Consider the following 18,371-nt stretch of genomic DNA (forward strand, 5'->3'; position numbering starts at 1 on the left):
GGGAGGACAGAAGGACATGGCTGCGGAGCCTGCCCCAGGCAGGCAGGAGCACCACAACAGAACATGGACACGCCGCTCCAGCGGGTAGCCGGGGAGGCCCAGCACGGCCAGGAGGCCCAGCAGCAGAGCCCCGTGGCTGACGGGGGCCGCGACGCCTCCAAACGCGCTCCCCCCTTCCACACTGCCAGGGCCAGGGCGCTGCCCCCACCGGGGCCGGGGCATTAGGGCGGGGCTGCGCCTCTCCCAAGCATGCTAAGGGCCTGATGGCACCAGCCTCCCCTCCCCCTGCCAGCGTCCGTGCCCCCCCACGGAGCACAGATCACATCACCTCAACCAGGCCAAGGCCTCGGTGCCCACTGCCCTGGGGACCCTCGCAGCTCTGCAGCCAGCCAGCCAGACCCAGGCAGAGACGCTGAGTGCCCAGGGCAGGAGGAGGGACAGACACACACACACAGGCAGACAGTGCCAGGCATTTATTGGTCTGAGTGCAGAGTTCACAGTCTCTTGCTAGGCAGTGGAGGGCCCCGCCCGGGGGCTCGGCTCCGAGGGGGCAGCAGATGCTGGGGGCTGGCAGAGAAAGCGAGTGCAGAGCCCCGGTCACAGGGCCCAGGCAGGGAGGCGCTTTGGGGCAGGGCTGCAGGAGGTGGCCCCCACCAACTCCCCCAGCCGGAGCAGGGGACCCTGCTAGAGCCCATCCCCCATTGCCAGCAGCTGCCACCTTCATCCCGTGAGCGGCGCTGGAGATAGGCCAGCACTGCCTGCGGGGGCAGCATCCCGGGCTGGCCACACACCTACAAACTCCCCCTGCTTCTCCAGAAAAGGGGCCAGCAGGAGGGGCTCTGCCGGGGGCAGGGGCAGAGCATCCAGGTCTCCCCCATGCAGCCCACGCTCGCGGAGCCCAGGTTACATCGGCAGGCCAGAGCCCCAGGCCCCCCACACCTGCAGGAAGCGGGTGTATGGGGTGCAGGAAGGGCACTGGGGCAGAAGGGTGGGGCAGCAGAGCTGGGTAGCGCCCCAGGCCAGGGGAGGCAGAGACGCAAGGACAGAACCGTGGGGCAGAGGCAAATGCCCGTGTAGCACATTCAGCTCCCAGGCCCCATCTCCCAGAGCAGAGACCCCTGCACATGCCCAGCGCAGCCCCCAGTGCACTCGAAGGGAACCCAGGGGAGCTGAGCCCCTCCTGCCCCAGGGAGGGGACCGAGGCTGCAGCCGCCCTGCTCAGTGGGACCCCCATGGCCACACAGAACCATCTGACAATGGGCAGTGCGGAGAGGCGGTACAGGGGGAGCCGGCCCCACACAACCCACCCTGGAGAGGGTGGGGATCCTAACACACACTGGGGGAGGGCAGCCCATGCCTTCACTCCCCAAACCGGAACATTAACCGTTTCCCTGCCCCGACAGCCCAGCCTTGCCCCCAAACACCCTGCAAGGAGATCCCTGCCCTGGAGTGAGCCAGACCCCCAGCACCCACCGCTGCTCACTGGCCAGCCAGGGCATCCCCCCCGCCCCCACCCGGGGGGCAAGGGAGGCTGGTCTGGGGGCGTTGGTCCCTTGGGGTCCTTGCCAGCTGCTGTCCCTTGGCCGGGGAGGGGCCACTCCGCTGCTCCAGCCAGGCCCCACATGTCTGCAGCACGGGGAGGCCGGGGTCCTGAGGCAAGAGGCAGGCGAGCGCGGGGCAGGCAGAGCCGGGCTGGTCACAGGCACTGCGCCTTCTGCTGGAAGTAGGCCTCGAAACGGCACCGCGCGTAATCCTGGGCAGGGAGACAGCATCAGGCTGGTGCAGAGCAAGAACAGGGATCCCCTCAGAGCCCCCCAGCCGTGGGGACAGGGGAGACCAATCATCCCATGGAGCCCCCCAGACGTGGGGGCAAGGCCAGAACAGGGATCCCCTCAGAGCCCCCCAGCCGTGGGGACAGGGGAGACCAGTCATCCCATGGAGCCCCCCAGACGTGGGGGCAGGGCCAGAACAGGGATCCTCTCAGAGCCCCCCAGCCGTGGGGACAGGGGAGACCAGTCATCCCATGGAGCCCCCCAGACGTGGGGGCAGGGCCAGAACAGGGATCCCCTCAGAGCCCCCCAGCCATGGGGGCAGGGGAGCCCAGTAACTTCACACCCCTCAGAGCCCCCCAGCCGTGGGGACAGGGGAGACCAATCATCCCATGGAGCCCCCCAGACGTGGGGGCAGGGCCAGAACAGGGATCCCCACAGAGCCCCCCAGCCATGGGGGCAGGGGAGCCCAGTAACTTCACATCCTGCGGAGCCCCCCAGCTGTGGGGGCAGGGGAACCCAGTCACCCCACACAGACCCCCAGCCATGGGGGCAGAGCCAGAACATAAGGACCCCATGTGCAGTCGCACTGAGGGCTGGGCACAGGGAGGCAGCAGGTACCCACAGTGCTCAGCTGGGCAGGTCCCTCCCGTCCTCTGCAAAGGGACGGTTTAGGACAGACGCCCCTCAGGACGCTGAATCCAGGCTGCCAGGCTGGGCCCCCTGACCTGTGCCCTGTCTCAGCAGGCAGCCCTGGGCAGTGCCCTGTGGGAGCCAAGGGGCAGGGTCGCCCGTGCCCTGTGCTCACCAGGTAGCCGAACTCAATGGTGGAGATCTTCGCCTGCAGGATGGACCAGAGGCCCCAAAAGAAGTGAGAGGCCAGAGCAAACCTGAGGGGAGAGAGCAGCCGTTGGGGAGACGCTGGGAGAGACCCCCAACTGTGCCATGTCCCAGATTCCACCCCAAGCCTGCACAGCCTCCCCAGCCCCCAGGGCACCTGGCTCCCCTTTCAGAGCCCCTCAGGCACCCCCAGGCTGGGCAGCAAGGCTGGGAGAAGGAGCCTGCAACAGAGCCTGACTGCGCTGAAGGGCTCTTTAAAGAGAAGATCTGTCCTTGGGGAGGGCAGCAGGGTGGGGGTCCCCCCGTGCCAGCCCCCTACACCCGCTCTCTGTGGGGGAAACAGGGGTGGGGGTCTCCCCTTGCCGCCCCCCGTCATTCACTCACCGGCTGATCTCGGTGAGCATCTCCTCCTCGATGCGGGCCTGCTCCTCTTGCGTGGTGTCCCCGCGCCGCACCGAATCCTCCCACAGGTAGTGCCGGATAAAGTGCAACTGCAGGCAAGGCGAGCAAGTCTCAGCCTCAGGCCCCAAACGCAGGATGGGGAAACCAAGGCTCTGCCTCCCTGCCCATCTGGGCGAGGCCCAGAGTGAGTTGGGTGCTCCTGGGGGAATTCTGCACCACTGCGCATGCACAGAATTCATGTCCCCCACAGATTTTTTTTTTCCTCCCCACAGAATTATAAATTCTGCTGGGGAGGTGCTGCAGTTACCCCTTTTATGCACCAGAAACTGTTGTGGACCCAGAAGAGAGGGCAGCTGAGCCAGGGCCGGAGCAGCCCGCTACAGAGAGGGAGGTGAAGAGGCTGCATTCCTCACAGCGCCCTGCCCATGGGGCCAGGCGAGGAGGCATGGGATATTGGGAGGGGGACAGCACGGGGCACACAGGGCTGCGGGCGGCCACATAGATTCAGAAGGGCTAGTGGAGGGGACAGACTAGGGTGGGGGCACAGGAGCTAGTGCGGTGACAGCACTGACCCAGGGGCTGAATGGGAGTGGAGTACAGGGCCACAAGGGGATGGGGGCAGATGTTCCTGGCTGAATGGAAGAGGCTAGGGGTCAGCCAGGGCCTGCATGGGGGAGGCTCCCCAACTTACTAACAATCTCGCCCCCCCGCCCCAAAAAAAAAACAAAAAAACAACCCTGTTCCATACTTCTCCCAGCCACACCCACCAACCCTCCAGGTTCATTCCCAGGCTCCTGCCTTCTCCCTCAGCTCCTCCGTTCCCCGTCTCTCCCCAGCCTTTGCACTGCTTCTGAGGGGGGTGGGAATCCGGTTCTGTATTACAGTAGAAATGAATTACTCAAAGGTCTGTATTAACATGCCTAGTGAGGATCTATTTGTCAAGAAACATTTCCTGAAGGTTTTTTGTTGTCTGCACTGTTACAGACAATTGCTGACAGGTATTCTGAAATCAATTACCAAATTAACTGAAACTGGCGTGATTATACTATGTTACTTCGACAAACAAAATACGCAGAATTTTGCAGAATTTTAAAATATTCTGCACAGAATTTTTAAGTTTTTGGCACAGAATTCCCCCATGAGGAGTAGGGGAGCTCCCCGGGGCAGGGGGCTCAGAAAGGGGCCCAACACCCAGCAACAATCCCAACAGCTACAGCCCCACCAACCAGAGCGCAAGCACCTCACCCCACAGGGCAGCAGCCTGGCAAGGATTGGACTCACTGCCCGCCTGCCCTCCGGCCTCCCCAGGGGCTCCCCCAGCCAGGCGGCCGTTACCTGCTGCTGACGCGTGGGGTAGTTCTCCATGGAGGCCTGGTAGAAGGGCCACGTGTCATGGGTGTAGTCGTACACCCACTCACAGAAGTGATTGCCAATGTCAAAGCCCCTGCAGGGAGAGGGGGGGTTAGGAGCTTCCATGCTCACAGGGTTCCAGCCTCCTCGCGGCCCCGACCTCACCCCACCGGGCATCCGCAGCAGAGCTGCCCCGACAGCCCCGCATGGGTCGCATGGCCCAGGGAGAGCACCAGGCTGGACAGCCGTCCTCAGAGCCGGCCTGACAGCCCCGCGTGGGTCGCACAGCCCAGGGAGAGCACCGGGCTGGGCAGTGGATGTCCTATACACACCAGCTTACAGCTCGGCACCACACCCACCCTGCCCCCCATTAGCTCTGCTCCCCACGGCCGACCCCACCTCCCATCACCCACCTGTAGTTGTAGCTGCTGTATTCAAAGTCAATCAGCATCAGCTTGTCGCTGGGGTGTGACTCGCGCCCAGCCAGCAGCAGGATGTTCCCTGGAAAGGGGCAGGACAGGTGAGAGCAGCTGCCTTGGGGAGCCTGCAGGGGCTGGGGGAAGCAACACAGGCAGGGTGGAGGAGTCGGAGCTGGGGGAGCCCCTCAGGTCCCATGTAGCCCTGCCCTGGAGCCGAAGCAGGACTGGCCCCCAGGCAGGGCTCAGGCTGCTCCCCGGGACAAGCTGCGCTCAGGCCAGCGAGGTCCCCCCCGACCTAACCCCAGAGAGGCTGTGGGGAGGGGAGCCCCACTGTAGTGGTGGCTCAGGCCCCAGCGGGCCCAAGGCTGGGCTATTCTGGCTGGCAATGGCGACCGCCAACAGACAATGGGGGCATTTCACCCCCTGCCACTCACCTTCCTGCACATCATTGTGGCAGAAGACCACAGGGGAGGGCGTGGACTCCAGCAGCTCCCTGGAATTCAGGGGAGAGAGACATCAGTAGACAGCCTGCTTCATCGTTCCCACTCCCCCAGGCCTCTCCAGCAGGGTGCACTGCGAGAGGGAGCCCCAAGGAGAGCAGGCTCTGACGCTTCTAGCTTCTGCCACTCGCGGTGCCGGGCAGAGACCCGCCCACCTCTGGGTAGGAAAACCGGAGCTGACCACGGACACAGGGAGGGGAGCCGGAGCTGACCGCGGGGTAGCCAGAGCAGGATGGGAGACGGGGGGTGAGCGCATGGGCCTGTTGCAGTGCAGAGCTAGCAGGAACCAGCAGCGAGGGACACCCCTGCGGCGCTGCGGGGGGGCACCTTTCTGCCCAGCCTCTATGGCAGTTCGTCCTCCCCGCCCCCCACGTGTCTATGGCGGCCCCTCGGGCCCTGCGCTCACCTGAGGCTCCCCATTTCCTTCTGCAGGTTATAGGCTTTGAGCTGGTTGAACAACTTCCGCTGGGCTTCCTGAGGGAAGGTGAGCTCGGCAATCTGCTTCAGGTACCTAGAGCGCAGGGTCCTGTCACCTCCGCAGGGCAAGGCCCCCAGTCCTCCTCCCCTGGGAGCAAGGGAGACCCCCCACCCCCAGGAGCAGTGAGATGGGAATTCCCCCAACACTCACTCCCCTCCTCCATGAGACCCCCCCCCCAACTTGCCTCCCCTGGGAGCAGTGAGATGGGGAGACACCCCGTCACTCAGTCCCCCACCCCAGCAGTGAGATGGGGAGGGACCCCTCCACTCACAGCAAGACAGGGCCCATTATTCTCCCTCCTGGCCCCATGGCAGAGGACACCTATGGGCAGAGACCCTGCAGCACTGCATCGGGGTGGGGGTGCACTCCCCTCAGAACTATTGCTGCGAAGTGATGGGAGGTGACTCCTTCCCAGGCACAATCCAGGCCCCCATTCCTGCAGGGGAAGGGTCCCCCCCAGGGGGACACAGCTGGTGCTGCCCCCCTGCAGCCCGCAGGCCAGAGTAGCCCAGAGCAGTGCAAGGGCAGGTGTTACCGTTCCATGGTCCCAAACAGCCACTTGGGCTCCTTGTTGAAGGGCATCACCATGCCGTGGAAGCGGGACATCTTCATCGCTATCTCCCTGGAGATGTCGGGGTCCTGCAGGTCCTCTGTGCACAGACGCCGGCTCTGGGGACACGCGGCAGGCATGAGACACCTGCCTCCAGGGAATGGGACGGGGGCGGCAGGGACCCCGGGGCTCGCTTGGCCTGGCACGGGGCCTCCAGCGCCGGGGGAGGGACAGAGCCCTCTCAGCGCCCCCGGGAGCCCACAGGTCTGAGCCAAGCGACAGCACAAAGGAGCAAGCTGGCCAGGAGGGGCACAGAGCCGGGGCACCGCCAGGCACCTGCCATGCGCAGCAGCCATCTGGGGCCACGGAGGAAGAACCACTTGGGCCCCACCAGCCCTTGAATTCAGGCAGGGAGGTACTCTGGCCAGCCCGTTGGGGGCCAGGCATCCTGCATGGGGGAAGGGTAGAGGGTAGGCCACCCAGCGAGGCCCGTACCGGAATGTACTGCTCCAGCCGCCCCTGGGGAAAGACCCCGTAGAGCCGCGGCCCCAGTGCCCGCTCTGCCAGGATGGCAAACATCACGCTCTCCAGAACCAGCGAGTCCACGCCCTGCAGAGACAGAAGGCATGGGTGAGGGGCAGCCACCCCCAAATCTGTGCAGTCGGGGAAAGGGCCATGACCCTGAGTGCCCCTCCCCCTCAGATTGTGCAGGGTGTGGGGCAGTAACGCTGGGATCCCCCCAACCCTGCACAATATGTGGGGGAGTGACCCCAAGATGCTGCTTGATGCCAGGGTGGGGAGGCAGCAAACCCACAATCCACAGCCCACCCCAGTGCACAGTCATGGGGAACCTCACAAAGGAACCCCCACCACCCATGGGAGGGGCCCCTCGAGGGTCTGAGAAGCCCACCAGAGAAGGGAGGATGGCATTAACCCCCTCAGCCTTGAACCCTTCGCTGTCCTGTGCAAAAAGCTCCCCAGAGTCAGCACCCAGCAGCAGCAAGCTGGACAGAGCCATTTCTCTAGCCCGGAGGGTGCTGCAGGGCTGGGAGAGCAGGGGGCTGCGGGTGGGGACTCCAGGGTACTGGCAGAGCGGGGGCAGGGCTGGGATAGCAGGGGGCTGCGGGGGGGGGGGACTTTGGGGTACTGGCAGAGCTGGGGGCAGGGCTGGGTAAGCAGGGGGCTGCGGGCTGGGAGAGCAGGGGGCTGCAGGTGGGGACTACGGGCACTGGTAGAGCTGGGGGGCAGGGCTGGGATAGCAGGGGGCTATGAGTGGGGACTGTGGGTCACTGGCAGAGCTGGGGGCAGGGGGCCGTGGGGGGGACGACTACGGGCGCTGTTAGAGCTGGGGGGCAGGGCTGGGATAGCAGGGAGCTATGAGTGGGGACTGTGGGTCACTGGCAGAGCTGGGGGGCGGAGCTGGGATAGCAGGGGGCTGCAGGTGGGGACTATGGGGCACTGGCAGAGCTGGGGGGCAGGGGGCTGCGGGGCACTGGCACAGCTGGGAGGGGGCAGGGCTGACCTGGGCCCTCACCGCGGGGCGGTCGATTACGCTCCCTGCAGAGGCCTGCATAACCCCGACAGCTGGCCGGTGACAGGGGGCACAGCTGGCCCAGTGCGTGGCTGCCAGGTGGGGTGGGGCCAGTTCACCCACACACTGACCCCAGCCAGGCCATCGCATGCAGCGCAGGAAGCCGTTCGGTGGGTCCCTGGTTGCCCCCACCCCTGTGCCCTGCTGCCAGGCGGGGGAGCCTCACCTGCAGAATGGCCCCGTAGACGCGCAGCAGCACCTGCCGGGGCTCATCGCCCACACTCAGGATGTGGTCCGGGAGGCTGCATTTGTACAGCAGGTTACTGAGCCCCCCACTGCAAAGGGAAGCAGAGCCCAGATGAGAGGCCACGGGGCCCGGTGCACTGGGACGCAGCCCAGGCGCTGGGGTGCAGCACTGGGCAGGCCAGGAGACGGGGCACAGCCCGGAAGGTTTGCGGATCCCTCCATGGCCAGTTCAGCCTCAGCCCACACAAGCGAGCTCCTGCCCAGATCCTGCCGTGGGCGTGAACCGGGCCCCTCCAGCACCCCTGAGCACGCCCTGGCCGAGGGGCCGGCTGCGTGTGCCCCAGAGCCCTAGGCTCCTACGCCTGCATGGGGAGAGACCTGGGCACAGGCCCCCACAGGACCGCGGCCGTGCCCGGGACAGGACCCTGCTGGGAACTCCAGCATGGCCCTGGGCCTGCCCCAGAGCGAGGGGACAGGGAGTACCCCCCTTCCATTCCTCTCCGGCTTGTACCAGCCTCACCCCGGGCGGCAGGCACGGGTCTGCTTCCCAAAGCCTAGCTGCGCGTGCTATGCCAGACCAGGCCCGAGGGCACGTTCAGGGGATGATCCAGGAGCCCCGGGCATGCGAGAGAGGAGCCCCTGCGAGGCGGGGAGGCAGAGGAAGCAGCATCAGGCTGGCCTCTGACCGGGCAGGGCTCTCGCGGCCTGGGCACGGCTGCGGAGCCGGGGTGTGGGGGGGTAGCAGGAGCTGCACTGGGACCTTCACGCCCCTCCGAGCCGTGTGGCTGGGCTGGGCTGGCAGCAGGGACTCGGGCATCGAGCGGGGGCAAAGCTCGCAGGCGGGCGCTCGGAGACGCTCAGCTCCGGCTGCCCCGCACCCAGCCAGGGCCGCGAGCGGGAGGGTGCCCTGCACAGGTCTCCGCCCGGCAGAGGCACCCCCAGGCCCAGCTAAGGACACGGCCCGTGTGGCCCGTGAGTTCCCCCCTCGCCAGTGGAGCCCCGGGGCGATGACAAGCCAGGTTTTATGGGGGTGAAGCACATCCACATTAGGGGTCTGCGCCAAGGCAGCTTTCCTGGGGGCGCTGCAGCAACAGCCCACCCGAGAGGTGGGCCCCTCGCCCCACAACCAGGCTCCAGACGCTGCACGGTCACTAGAAACGCTGCAGGCCTGTCGCCCCACCTGCCAGCGCGACCCAGGGTCTGCCCCCGCCCGCCCCGGAGCTTGGAAAGCGGTGTTAACTCTGGACCCTAATGACTACCCGGCAGTGCTGGCTCGGAGACCCGTTACCCGGCTGATCCCTGCCTCGGACACACCCCGGACCCCGCTTCCAAGCACCCCGTTCCCTGCACTCCACCCCCCCCAGCCCCACCCCTCCAGGCCAGCCCCCCACCAGCCACCCCGCCCGGTCCGGCTCCCGCGCCCCCCAGCCCAGCCCTAACCGGCCCCCGCCCGCCCCGGAGCTCGGAGAGCAGCGTTAACTCTGGACCCTAATGACTACCCGGCAGTGCTGGCTCGGAGACCCGTTACCCGGCTGATACCTGCCTCGGACGCACCCCGGACCCCGCTTCCAAGCACCACCCCCCAGGCCAGCCCCCCACCCGCCACCCCGCCCGGTCCGGCTCCCGGCCCCGCCCAACCCAGGCCCCGCCCGGTCTGGCTCCCGGCCCCGCCCAACCCAGGCCCCGCCCCCACCCGCCCGGTCCGGCTCCCGGCCCCGCCCAGCCCAGGCCCAGGCCCCGCCCGCCCGGTCCGGCTCCCGGACCGGACCCCGCCCCGCCCCGGTACCTGACCGGGCTGATGCCGAGCTCCTCGGGCTCGAGCAGCTTCCAGGCGCCGGCCAGGAACTCGCGGCACCACAGGAAGGCGCGGAGCCGGGTGTGGCCGGGCACGGCGGGGCCGCGGGGGGGGCCGGGCCCCGCGCACTCGCCATCGCCCGGGCAGCGCGCGCCGGGGGCCGCCGCCTCCATCGCCAGCTCCAGCTCGCCGCCGGCCCGGCTCCGCCAATCGCCGCCCGCCCCCGCCGGCCTCCGCCAATCGCCGCCGGCCCGGCTCCGCCTCCGCCAATCGCCGCCCGCCCCCGCCGGCCTCCGCCAATCGCCGCCGGCCCGGCTCCGCCTCCGCCAATCGCCGCCCGCCCCCGCCGGCCTCCGCCAATCGCCGCCGGCCCGGCTCCGCCTCCGCCAATCGCCGCCCGCCCCCGCCGGCCTCCGCCAATCGTCGCGCCGCCTGCCGCCTTCACGGGTCGCACGTTCCGCCAATCAGCGCCCTGTCCTCGCGGCGCCGCTGGCAGCGCGATTGGTCTGGTGTCAGCGAGGCTTGCGGACTCACCGTTGTGATTGGCGAGACCAGCCCGGAAGGGGAAGCCTGAATCAGCCAATCGCCGCGGAGCCTTTGCCCCAGTGACAGCCAATCAGGACCGAGAGTCCCGTGGCCAGGGCAGCGCGGCCAGTGCGCCGCGGGAGGGGCGAGGCGCCGCAGGATGCCGCGGAACGTGGAGCTCAAGGCGCGCGCGCGGGACCTGGCGCGCGCGGAGCGCGTCGCCGAGCGGCTCAGCGGGGGCGCGGGCCGCGCGCTCACCCAGACCGACACCTTCCTGCGCGCGCCGCGCGGCCGCCTCAAGCTGCGCGACTGCGGGGTGCGAGCCGGGGGGGGTAACGGTCAGCGCGTCCGGTCAGCGCGCGCCCGCGCGCCGCCTCCGCAGCTCCCATTGGCCGGCCGCGGCGGGACCCGGCAGCGCGTGGAGCCCCCGCCCTCCCCCAAGGGGCCCCAGAGACGTGCCCCCCCTCCTGCCCCCCAACTCCCTCCCAGAGCCCGACCCCCACCTCCCTCCTGCCCTCAACTCCCTCCCAGAGCCCGATCCCCACCTCCCTCCTGCCCCCCAACTGCCTCCCAGAGCCCCACCCCAGCCTGCCCCCTCCTGCCCCCCAACTCCCTTCCAGAGCCCGATCCGCACCTCCCTCCTGCCCCCCAACTGCCTCCCAGAGGCCCACCCCAGCCCTGCCCCCTCCTGCCCCCCAACTCCCTCCCAGAGCCCCAGCCTGCCCCTTCCTGCCCCCCACTCCCTCCCAGAGCCCCACCCCAGCTGTGACCTTGCCCCCCAACTCCCTCCCAGAGGCCCACCCCAGCCCTGCCCCTTCCTGCCCCCCAACTCCCTCCCAGAGCCCCAGCCTGCCCCTTCCTGCCCCCCAACTCCCTCCCAGAGCCTGACCCCCACCTCCCTCCTGCCCTCAACTCCCTCTCAGAGCCCCAGGCCTGAACCTGCCCCCAATCTCCCTCCCAGAGCCCGACTCCCAGCCCTGCCCCCTCCTGCCCCCCAACTCCTTCCCAGAGCCCCACCCCCAGCCTGCGCCCTCCTGCCCCCAAACTCCCAGAGCCCCAGCCCTGAGCCTGCCCCCTCCTGCCCCCCAACTCCCTCCCAGAGCCCCACCCCTAGCCCTGAGCCTGTCCCCTCCTGCCCCCCAACTCCCTCCCAGAGCCTGTCCCCCAGCCCTGAGCCTGTCCCCTCCTGCATCCCAATCCCCAGCCCCGGGGCTGGCTCTGCAGGCTGCGGGTTCTGCTCGGCGCATCCCGCAGGGTGGCCGGGGAGGACGGCCTCTCCCGGCCCCTGCTGTCCCATCCCAGGGGGTTGGCAGCTCCTTTCCCATGCATCCCCGGTCCCTGCTGTCGTGTTCTGTGGGGTGTGCGGAGTGTGGGGCTGGCTGGGTGCTGCACACTTGATGTAATGCCCCGGGGAGGTGAAGGCGTCTTTGTATCGGCCCAAGCCCTGCTGTAGTTATCCTGGCATCAAGGGCCTTCTCTCTCCCTAGCTCGTTTTGCGGCTGGAAGCGGGCGGCGCTCGTGTGCCGGTGTATGCTGGGCCGCACTAGGAGCGGGGTTTGCCAAGGGCGCTACACCTGTACAACCAGGAACTTACTAGCAAACCTCTCCTAATGTAGATCCATTTCCTACAGACTCGACTCTCTGGCCTTACCCTGCCGATTCCCCTGGTTACACGGCCTGGAGCTCGCTCGATGGGGCTCACGCCCTTGTATAACTGCAAGGGTGTTCTTAGGTCCCCACCAGCATGTCTGAGCCAAACAGACAGATCTGCCTTTCGTCTCTTCCTTAGTCGCTCCCTCCGTCCCCAGAGCGTTTCTGGGCCTCTCCTGAACTCGCTCGAGTTTGTGGGTTGTTGGCCTGCCAGCCGGGGAACCAAGCAGCCACCTCCTGCGCTGACGCCCTTCTCCGTTTCCTTTTCAGGATGGCCAGGGGCAGCTGATATTTTATGAGCGTCCTGACTCTGAAGGTCCCAAACTTTCTCATTACTCCATCTCCCCCACAGCCGACCCTGCAGGCCTGGTGGTAAGAGCGTTTCCCCGCCTGAGATCGTCTGCACACAGGTGCACACAGCCCTTCTCCCAGGAACATCGGTCTGAGCAGGCTGGAGAAGCCCCCAGGCTTCTCTGGTCCAGTGTTTGTTTCTAACAGTGGCCAGTGCCAGACCCCACAAAGGAAGGAGTAAGGCCATGTCTACACTAGGAACACTACAGCAGCATGACCACAGCCACACACAGACGCAGACTAGAGTGACGGAAGGGTTAGTCCCCTGCTGTCAGCCACCTCTCCAAGTGACAGCAACTAAGTCGATGGAAGAATTCTTCCGTCGATTTAGCTGTTAGCCTAGCTGTGGTACTCGGGTGAGAGTGCCGTACCTATGTGAACTGTTGAAATGTAGTCTAGGGCTAAGAACCTTGCAGTAGCAGATGTGGGATAATTTGCTCTCACATTAAATCTAACCCTGCTCTCTAATCATTAGTTTGACTAAAGCCCTGAAATAGGATGTTCAGTGTCCGATCCGGAATTGTTTGTGGCATTAACTATTTTAAGTGGACAGTCTTGTTACCCGTATCTGTGTCCAATCCTTCTTTGACTTTTGCGAAGCTCTTGGCCTCACCAACTTCCAGTGGCCGTGAGTTCCACAATCTAGTTACATGTGTTGTATTTGTGTGGCAGGAAAAGTATTTCTTTTTATCCATTTTGAATTTGCCATCTTCCAGTTTCAGTGCTCAACCCCTTGTTCTTGTGCTGAGACAGAGAACGGAAACTCACAATCTCCCTTCTCGAGACCTTTTTTTTTTTTTAACCATGTCCCTTCTCCCAGGTAACAATCCCAATCTGTTCAGTCTTGCTTCATGTGAGAGTTTGTTGAAGTCCTTGATCATCCTTGTCTCTCTTCTGTGAACCCCTCTAGTTCTGCAATGCCCAGTAACATGAAATGGATTAAAAACTGGCTGACAGGTCTCAATGTGTAATTGTAAATGAGGGCTCATTGGGTGGGACTGTTTCTGGTGGGGTCCTGCAGGGATCGGTTGTTGGCCTTATGCTATTTAACATTTTTATCAGTGACCTGGAAGAAAACATAAAATCATCGCTGATAGAGATTGCAGATGACACAAAAATTGGGGGGTGATCAATAATGAAGAGGACAGGTCACTGAAATCAGTCTGGATTGCTTGGTAAACTGGGCACAAGCAAGCAGTATGCATTTTAATACAGCTAAATGTAAGCGTGTACATCTCGGACAAACAACGCAGGCCACGCTTACAGGATGGGGGACTCTGTCCTGGGAAGCAGGGATTTAGGATCGTGGTGGATAATCTGCTCAACATGGGGTCCCAGTGCAACGCAGGATCCAGAAGAGCTAGTGGGATTCTGGGGTGCATAACCAGGGGAATCTCAAGCAGGAGCAGAGCGGTTATTTTACCTCTATATTTGGCACTGGTGCAACCGCTGCTGGAATCCTGTTCTGGTGCCCACACTTCAAGAAGGATGTTGATCATTGGAGAGGGTTCAGAGAAGAGCCACGAGAATGATTAAAGGATTAGAAAACCTGCCTTAGAGTGATAGACTCAGAGACCTGGATATGGCCAGTGAGGCCTGATGATTAGAGCCAGAGTCGGGGGTCAGATGTCAGAGCCCAGGTTCAGAGACAGGTTACCGGGAGTGAGGCAGTGCTGTGAACCAGCAATCATAGGGGCTATCACAGTCATGGGCGAATCTTTGAGCAGTCACTGAACTGCTGCTGGGCTAGAGAGCTAGTCTGCTGACGCTTCCTGCCCATCAGGCCAGCTGTGCTCATTCGGTTGCCTGGAGATCGGAGCTGATGCAGGCCCCGATTCCTGACAGGTGTTTATCGTAATAAAGAGAAGGTTAAGGGGTAACTTGATCACAGTCTGTAAATTACATACGTGGGGCTCATGGGCTGTTCAGTCTAGAAGAAAAAGCTCTGACATGATTGAGTGGCTAGAAGTTGAAGCTAGACAAAGACTGGGAATGAGGCATAGCTTTTTAACAGTGAGGGTCATTAACCATTGGAACAATTTACCAAAGGTGGTAGTGGATTCTCCATCACTGGCAGTTTTTAAATCGAGATTATCTATTCTGGGTTCAGTACTATTCAATATCTTCATAAATGACTTGAATAATAAGATGGAAAGGATGCTCATAAAATTTGGGGATGACATCAACCTGGCAGAGGTTGCTAACATTTTGGAGGGCTGGATTAGAATTCAAAATGACCTTGAAAAGTTGGAGAACTGGTCTGAAATTACCAGGATGAAATTCAGTAAAGACAAGTGCAAAGCACTACTCTCAGGAAGGAAAAGTCAAATGTTCAGCCACAAAATGGGGAATGTTGGGTAGGTGTGAGCACTGCTGCCCAGGAGCTGGGGGTTCAAGTGGATCGCAGGTTGAATACAAGTCAACAATGTGATACGGTTGCGCAGAGGGATAATATCACCCGGGGCCATATTAACAGGAGGGTGGTACGTCAGTCACAGGAGGTAACTGTCCCGCTCTGCTTGGCACTGGGGAAGCCTCAGCTGGATACGGTGTCCAGGGCTGGGCCCCGCACTTTAGGAAAGATGGGGACCAACAGGAGAGAGTCCAGAGGAGAGCAACAGAAATGATGAAAGGTTTAGAGAACCTGAGCCATGGGGAAAGGTCAAACTGGGGACGTTTAGTCCTGAGAAAAGAGACTGAGAGGGGACCTGAGGACAGCCTACAAAAATGTCAAGTGCTGGTATAAAGAGAACAATGATCAATTGTCTCCATATCTGCGGAAGGCAGGACAAGCAGCAATGGGCTTAATGTGCAGCAAGGGAGAGTTAGGTCAGATATTAGCAGAAACTCTCTGACTCTCAGGGCAGTGAAGCTCTGGAACAGGCTCCCAAGGGAGGCTGTGGAATCCCTGTCACTGGAGGGTTTTAAGAACAAGCTGAACAAACCCCTGTCAGGGGGCTCTAGGGTCACTCGGTCTTGCCTTGGTGCGGGGGGCTGGACAAGATGGCCTCTCGAGGTCCTTTCCAGCCCTGCATTGTGTGATTGGATGTTTTCTAACAGATCTGCTCTAGTTCAAACAGGAATTATGTGGGGAAGTTCCATGGCCTGTGTTGTACAGGAGCTCACACTAGAAGATCGCTGTGGTCCTTTCTGTGTCATCTGGGCAGACGTGTCCTGCATGCAGTATCCAGATGAGGCTGCACTCCTGATTTATAGGCAGGCACCAGACTGAACTCCGTCTCCCTTTCCATCCCATGCCAAGTGCATCCCCACAGCTTGTGTGCTTTTTTGACCACAGATTGAGCAGAGGTCTCTATTGAACTGTCTACACTGATGCTTAGGCCCCTTTCTTGAGCTGGTACAGTTGAATTAGATTCCTGTAAGGTATGTGAGTAGTTTAAATTTCCCCTCCAATGTGCATTACTTTGCACTTACTGACCCTGAATTTCGTCAACCACAGTGTTGCCCTTTCCCTGGCTTGCTTGGGTTTGGTTTTTCACAGTCCTCTCTGGTCCCGAATGTTGTGTCCTCTGCAAACTTTGCCACCTCACTGCTCACTCCCTTTCCAGATTGGTAATAAATAAACATGGGACCTAGTACAGACCCGTGAGGCCCCTCTTCCCATCTTCTGACGGGATGAAAATGACCTGTTTCACACTGCTCTTTGTTTCTCTCTCTCTGGGCCAGTTCTGATCCGTGACAGTAGCTTTGCTTCCCACCACATAATGAGCCTCTTTGGAGGGATCTTGTCAAAGGCTTTTGGGAATCTAACCCAGTTATGTCAGCCGGTGCTGCTTCGCCCCCCACTTCACTGAGATGTCCGGAGAATTGTAGTAGATCAGTGGGACACCATTTCCCTTTGCAGGCATGGTGCTGGACAGACCCTCCCACTGGACCATTGGGTCTGGTGGTAAGAGTCCCTCCCCATAACTCTGTCTGCCCCCGTCCACGCAGCCAACCCCCGTGGTAAGAGCTGCCGCACCTCTGCTGGGATGCTCCAGATCACAGAGGAGATGGATTCCTGCCAGCCCTGCCTGGAATCACAGTGCTGCAGGGAAAACCCCGAGGGCCCTGGCCATGGCCCCTTGGACCAACAGATGAGTCCAACGCTCCCTGGTAGGTGAGGCTGGGACCCAGGCAGGTCGGAGGGATGGCCAGGGCCCAGTCCCTTCGTGCTGAGCCCGTGGTGGCCCCAGGCAGTGTCATAGGGACATCAGTTCATGGACCGGGGGAGAGAGAACTGGGGGGAGGGGGCAGCTGGCTGAGCTGTCCCGGCCCTGATGTCTCTGCAGGCTGTGTTGTCAGAGGCGCTTGGAGTGCAGGGCGTGGTGAAGAAGGAGCGTCGTCTCTACATGGTGGGACAGACCCGTGTGCACTTGGACCGTGTAGAAGGGCTGGGTGATTTCCTGGAGCTGGAGGTGAGCGACAGTGAGGGCCAGGCCAGGCACTGGATCCTGCATTTCACCCCACAGGCTGTGAAGGGGTCACCTCGCCTGCTATCGGAATGCAGCTGTCTCTGGGGTGGAGTGCTACTCTCCCTCCAGGGGCTTTCCCTGCCACCCTGCTCTGACCCGAGCCCTGTGTGCCCTCTGCAGGTGGTGCTGAGTGAGCAGCAGAGCCCTGAGGACGGCGAGCGGGTGGCCCGGAGGCTGATGGAGGAGCTGGGAGTCCAGGAGGAGGATCTGGTCGCTGGGGCCTACCTAGACCTTCTCCTAGCAGGAGGGAGTCCCACCTAGGAACCTGCGCCCCTGCTCATCGTCTTTGCCCCCCACTTCCTAGCCTATACCCCACTCATCAGCTACATGCAACCTGATGGGGATTCCTGCCCCTGGGGCACAGGGAGGTAAACCTTCCGCCCCCAGACTGGGAAAGAATGCGGCCTCCGAGGGGTGAAGCAAGAGTCCTCTGCCCTCATCTCCCTCTGCTCGTTCTTGTGGCCGGACCACAGATACTGCTCTTCCCCACCCCTGCAGCTGGGTTAGAGGGGACTCCCCTCCCCTGCTCAGCCTGTCTGAGTGAGGTGGTGTTATGGGGGCCGTCTCCTTCAGCAAGGTGGACCCCATGTCCACCTTACCTGGGACAAGGGGCCTGAGGAGGGGCTCCCTGTCCTTAATAAACCACCCTGGTACAACAGATCTGTCTTCTTGCTTGAGCTGAAATAACCAGTGGGGAGCCTGGTGGCTGCTGGGGTAGGAGCCAGGACACCTGGGTTCTGTGCCTGCCCCGCCTCCCTTTGTGGCCTCGAGCAAGTGTCCACCCTGCCTCACTCAAAAAGGACCCTGGCAGAGGGAGTCTGGATCCAAGAGAGTCTGTAAAGTACAAACCAGCATATACATTCTCAGGCCCCTGAGGGGGACCCTCCGCTCTGCGTCCAGGGCCCTTCCTCAGCCATTGAGTCCATGGGGGGCTGCATGCAGAGCGGGCAGGGAGTAGAGTCCCCAGGTTGCCCCCAAAGCCTCACAGGTGACAGCAGCTGCAGGAGAGGGGTAGGGAAGGGGGAGTGGGGCTGGGTCACTGCAGGGGAGAGGAGCTGGAGGCACAAGGAGCAAGATGCCTTGCCCCCATGCCGTGCTCTGGCAAGGGCTAGCGCTGGGCACAGGGCCCCATCTGCCCATGAGGGTGAGACCAGGCCTCATCCAGCAGAGCACCGGCCTCGCTGGGGGTGCAGGGGACTGGCCTAGATCATCTATCAAGGGCCCTTCCGGTCCTCGGGTTCTGTTCTGGCCTTTGCATCCATGAATGGTTGAATTCAGCCAGACCCTGTTCCCCAAGGGCCTGCGAACCCCAGCCGGGCCCCTCTGGAGCCAGGCTGCCCGCAGACAGGGGGAGGAGCACAGGGAAGGGGCTGCCAGGAGAGCAGCCATGGGCTGGCGGGGGGTGGGGAGGTGAATACACACCAGCAGCTAGCCTGGTGTGTCCCGTGGGTGGAGGATGGGGTGGCTGCAGTGGCTTTATTCTCCAGGGC

The 18,371-nt window shown here is 62.9% G+C and overlaps 2 protein-coding genes across 2 annotated transcripts; one reads left to right on the forward strand and one right to left on the reverse strand.

Annotated features, from left to right (window-relative positions):
- Positions 1-458: 458 nt before the first annotated feature.
- On the reverse strand, positions 459-10,053 carry CHKB (choline kinase beta). Its single transcript, XM_077838007.1, has 11 exons — positions 9,872-10,053; positions 8,066-8,174; positions 6,804-6,917; positions 6,294-6,427; positions 5,687-5,791; positions 5,215-5,273; positions 4,775-4,862; positions 4,347-4,455; positions 2,994-3,100; positions 2,578-2,659; positions 459-1,753 (listed from the first exon to the last, which is right to left on the reverse strand). Exons 1-11 carry the CDS (start codon positions 10,051-10,053, stop codon positions 1,697-1,699), a joined length of 1,146 nt encoding a protein of 381 aa, XP_077694133.1. The 3' UTR covers positions 459-1,696.
- A 458-nt stretch (positions 10,054-10,511) lies between these two features.
- LOC144277301 (uncharacterized) lies at positions 10,512-17,539 on the forward strand. Its single transcript, XM_077838019.1, has 4 exons — positions 10,512-10,721; positions 12,326-12,427; positions 16,699-16,824; positions 17,002-17,539. The coding sequence occupies exons 1-4, from the start codon at positions 10,566-10,568 to the stop codon at positions 17,140-17,142; spliced, it is 525 nt and encodes a 174-aa protein (XP_077694145.1). The 5' UTR covers positions 10,512-10,565; the 3' UTR covers positions 17,143-17,539.
- The last annotated feature ends 832 nt before the right edge of the window (positions 17,540-18,371 follow it).

Source organism: Eretmochelys imbricata, chromosome 1, assembly GCF_965152235.1.
Source record: "Eretmochelys imbricata isolate rEreImb1 chromosome 1, rEreImb1.hap1, whole genome shotgun sequence".
Classification (NCBI taxonomy): Eukaryota; Metazoa; Chordata; order Testudines; family Cheloniidae; genus Eretmochelys; species Eretmochelys imbricata.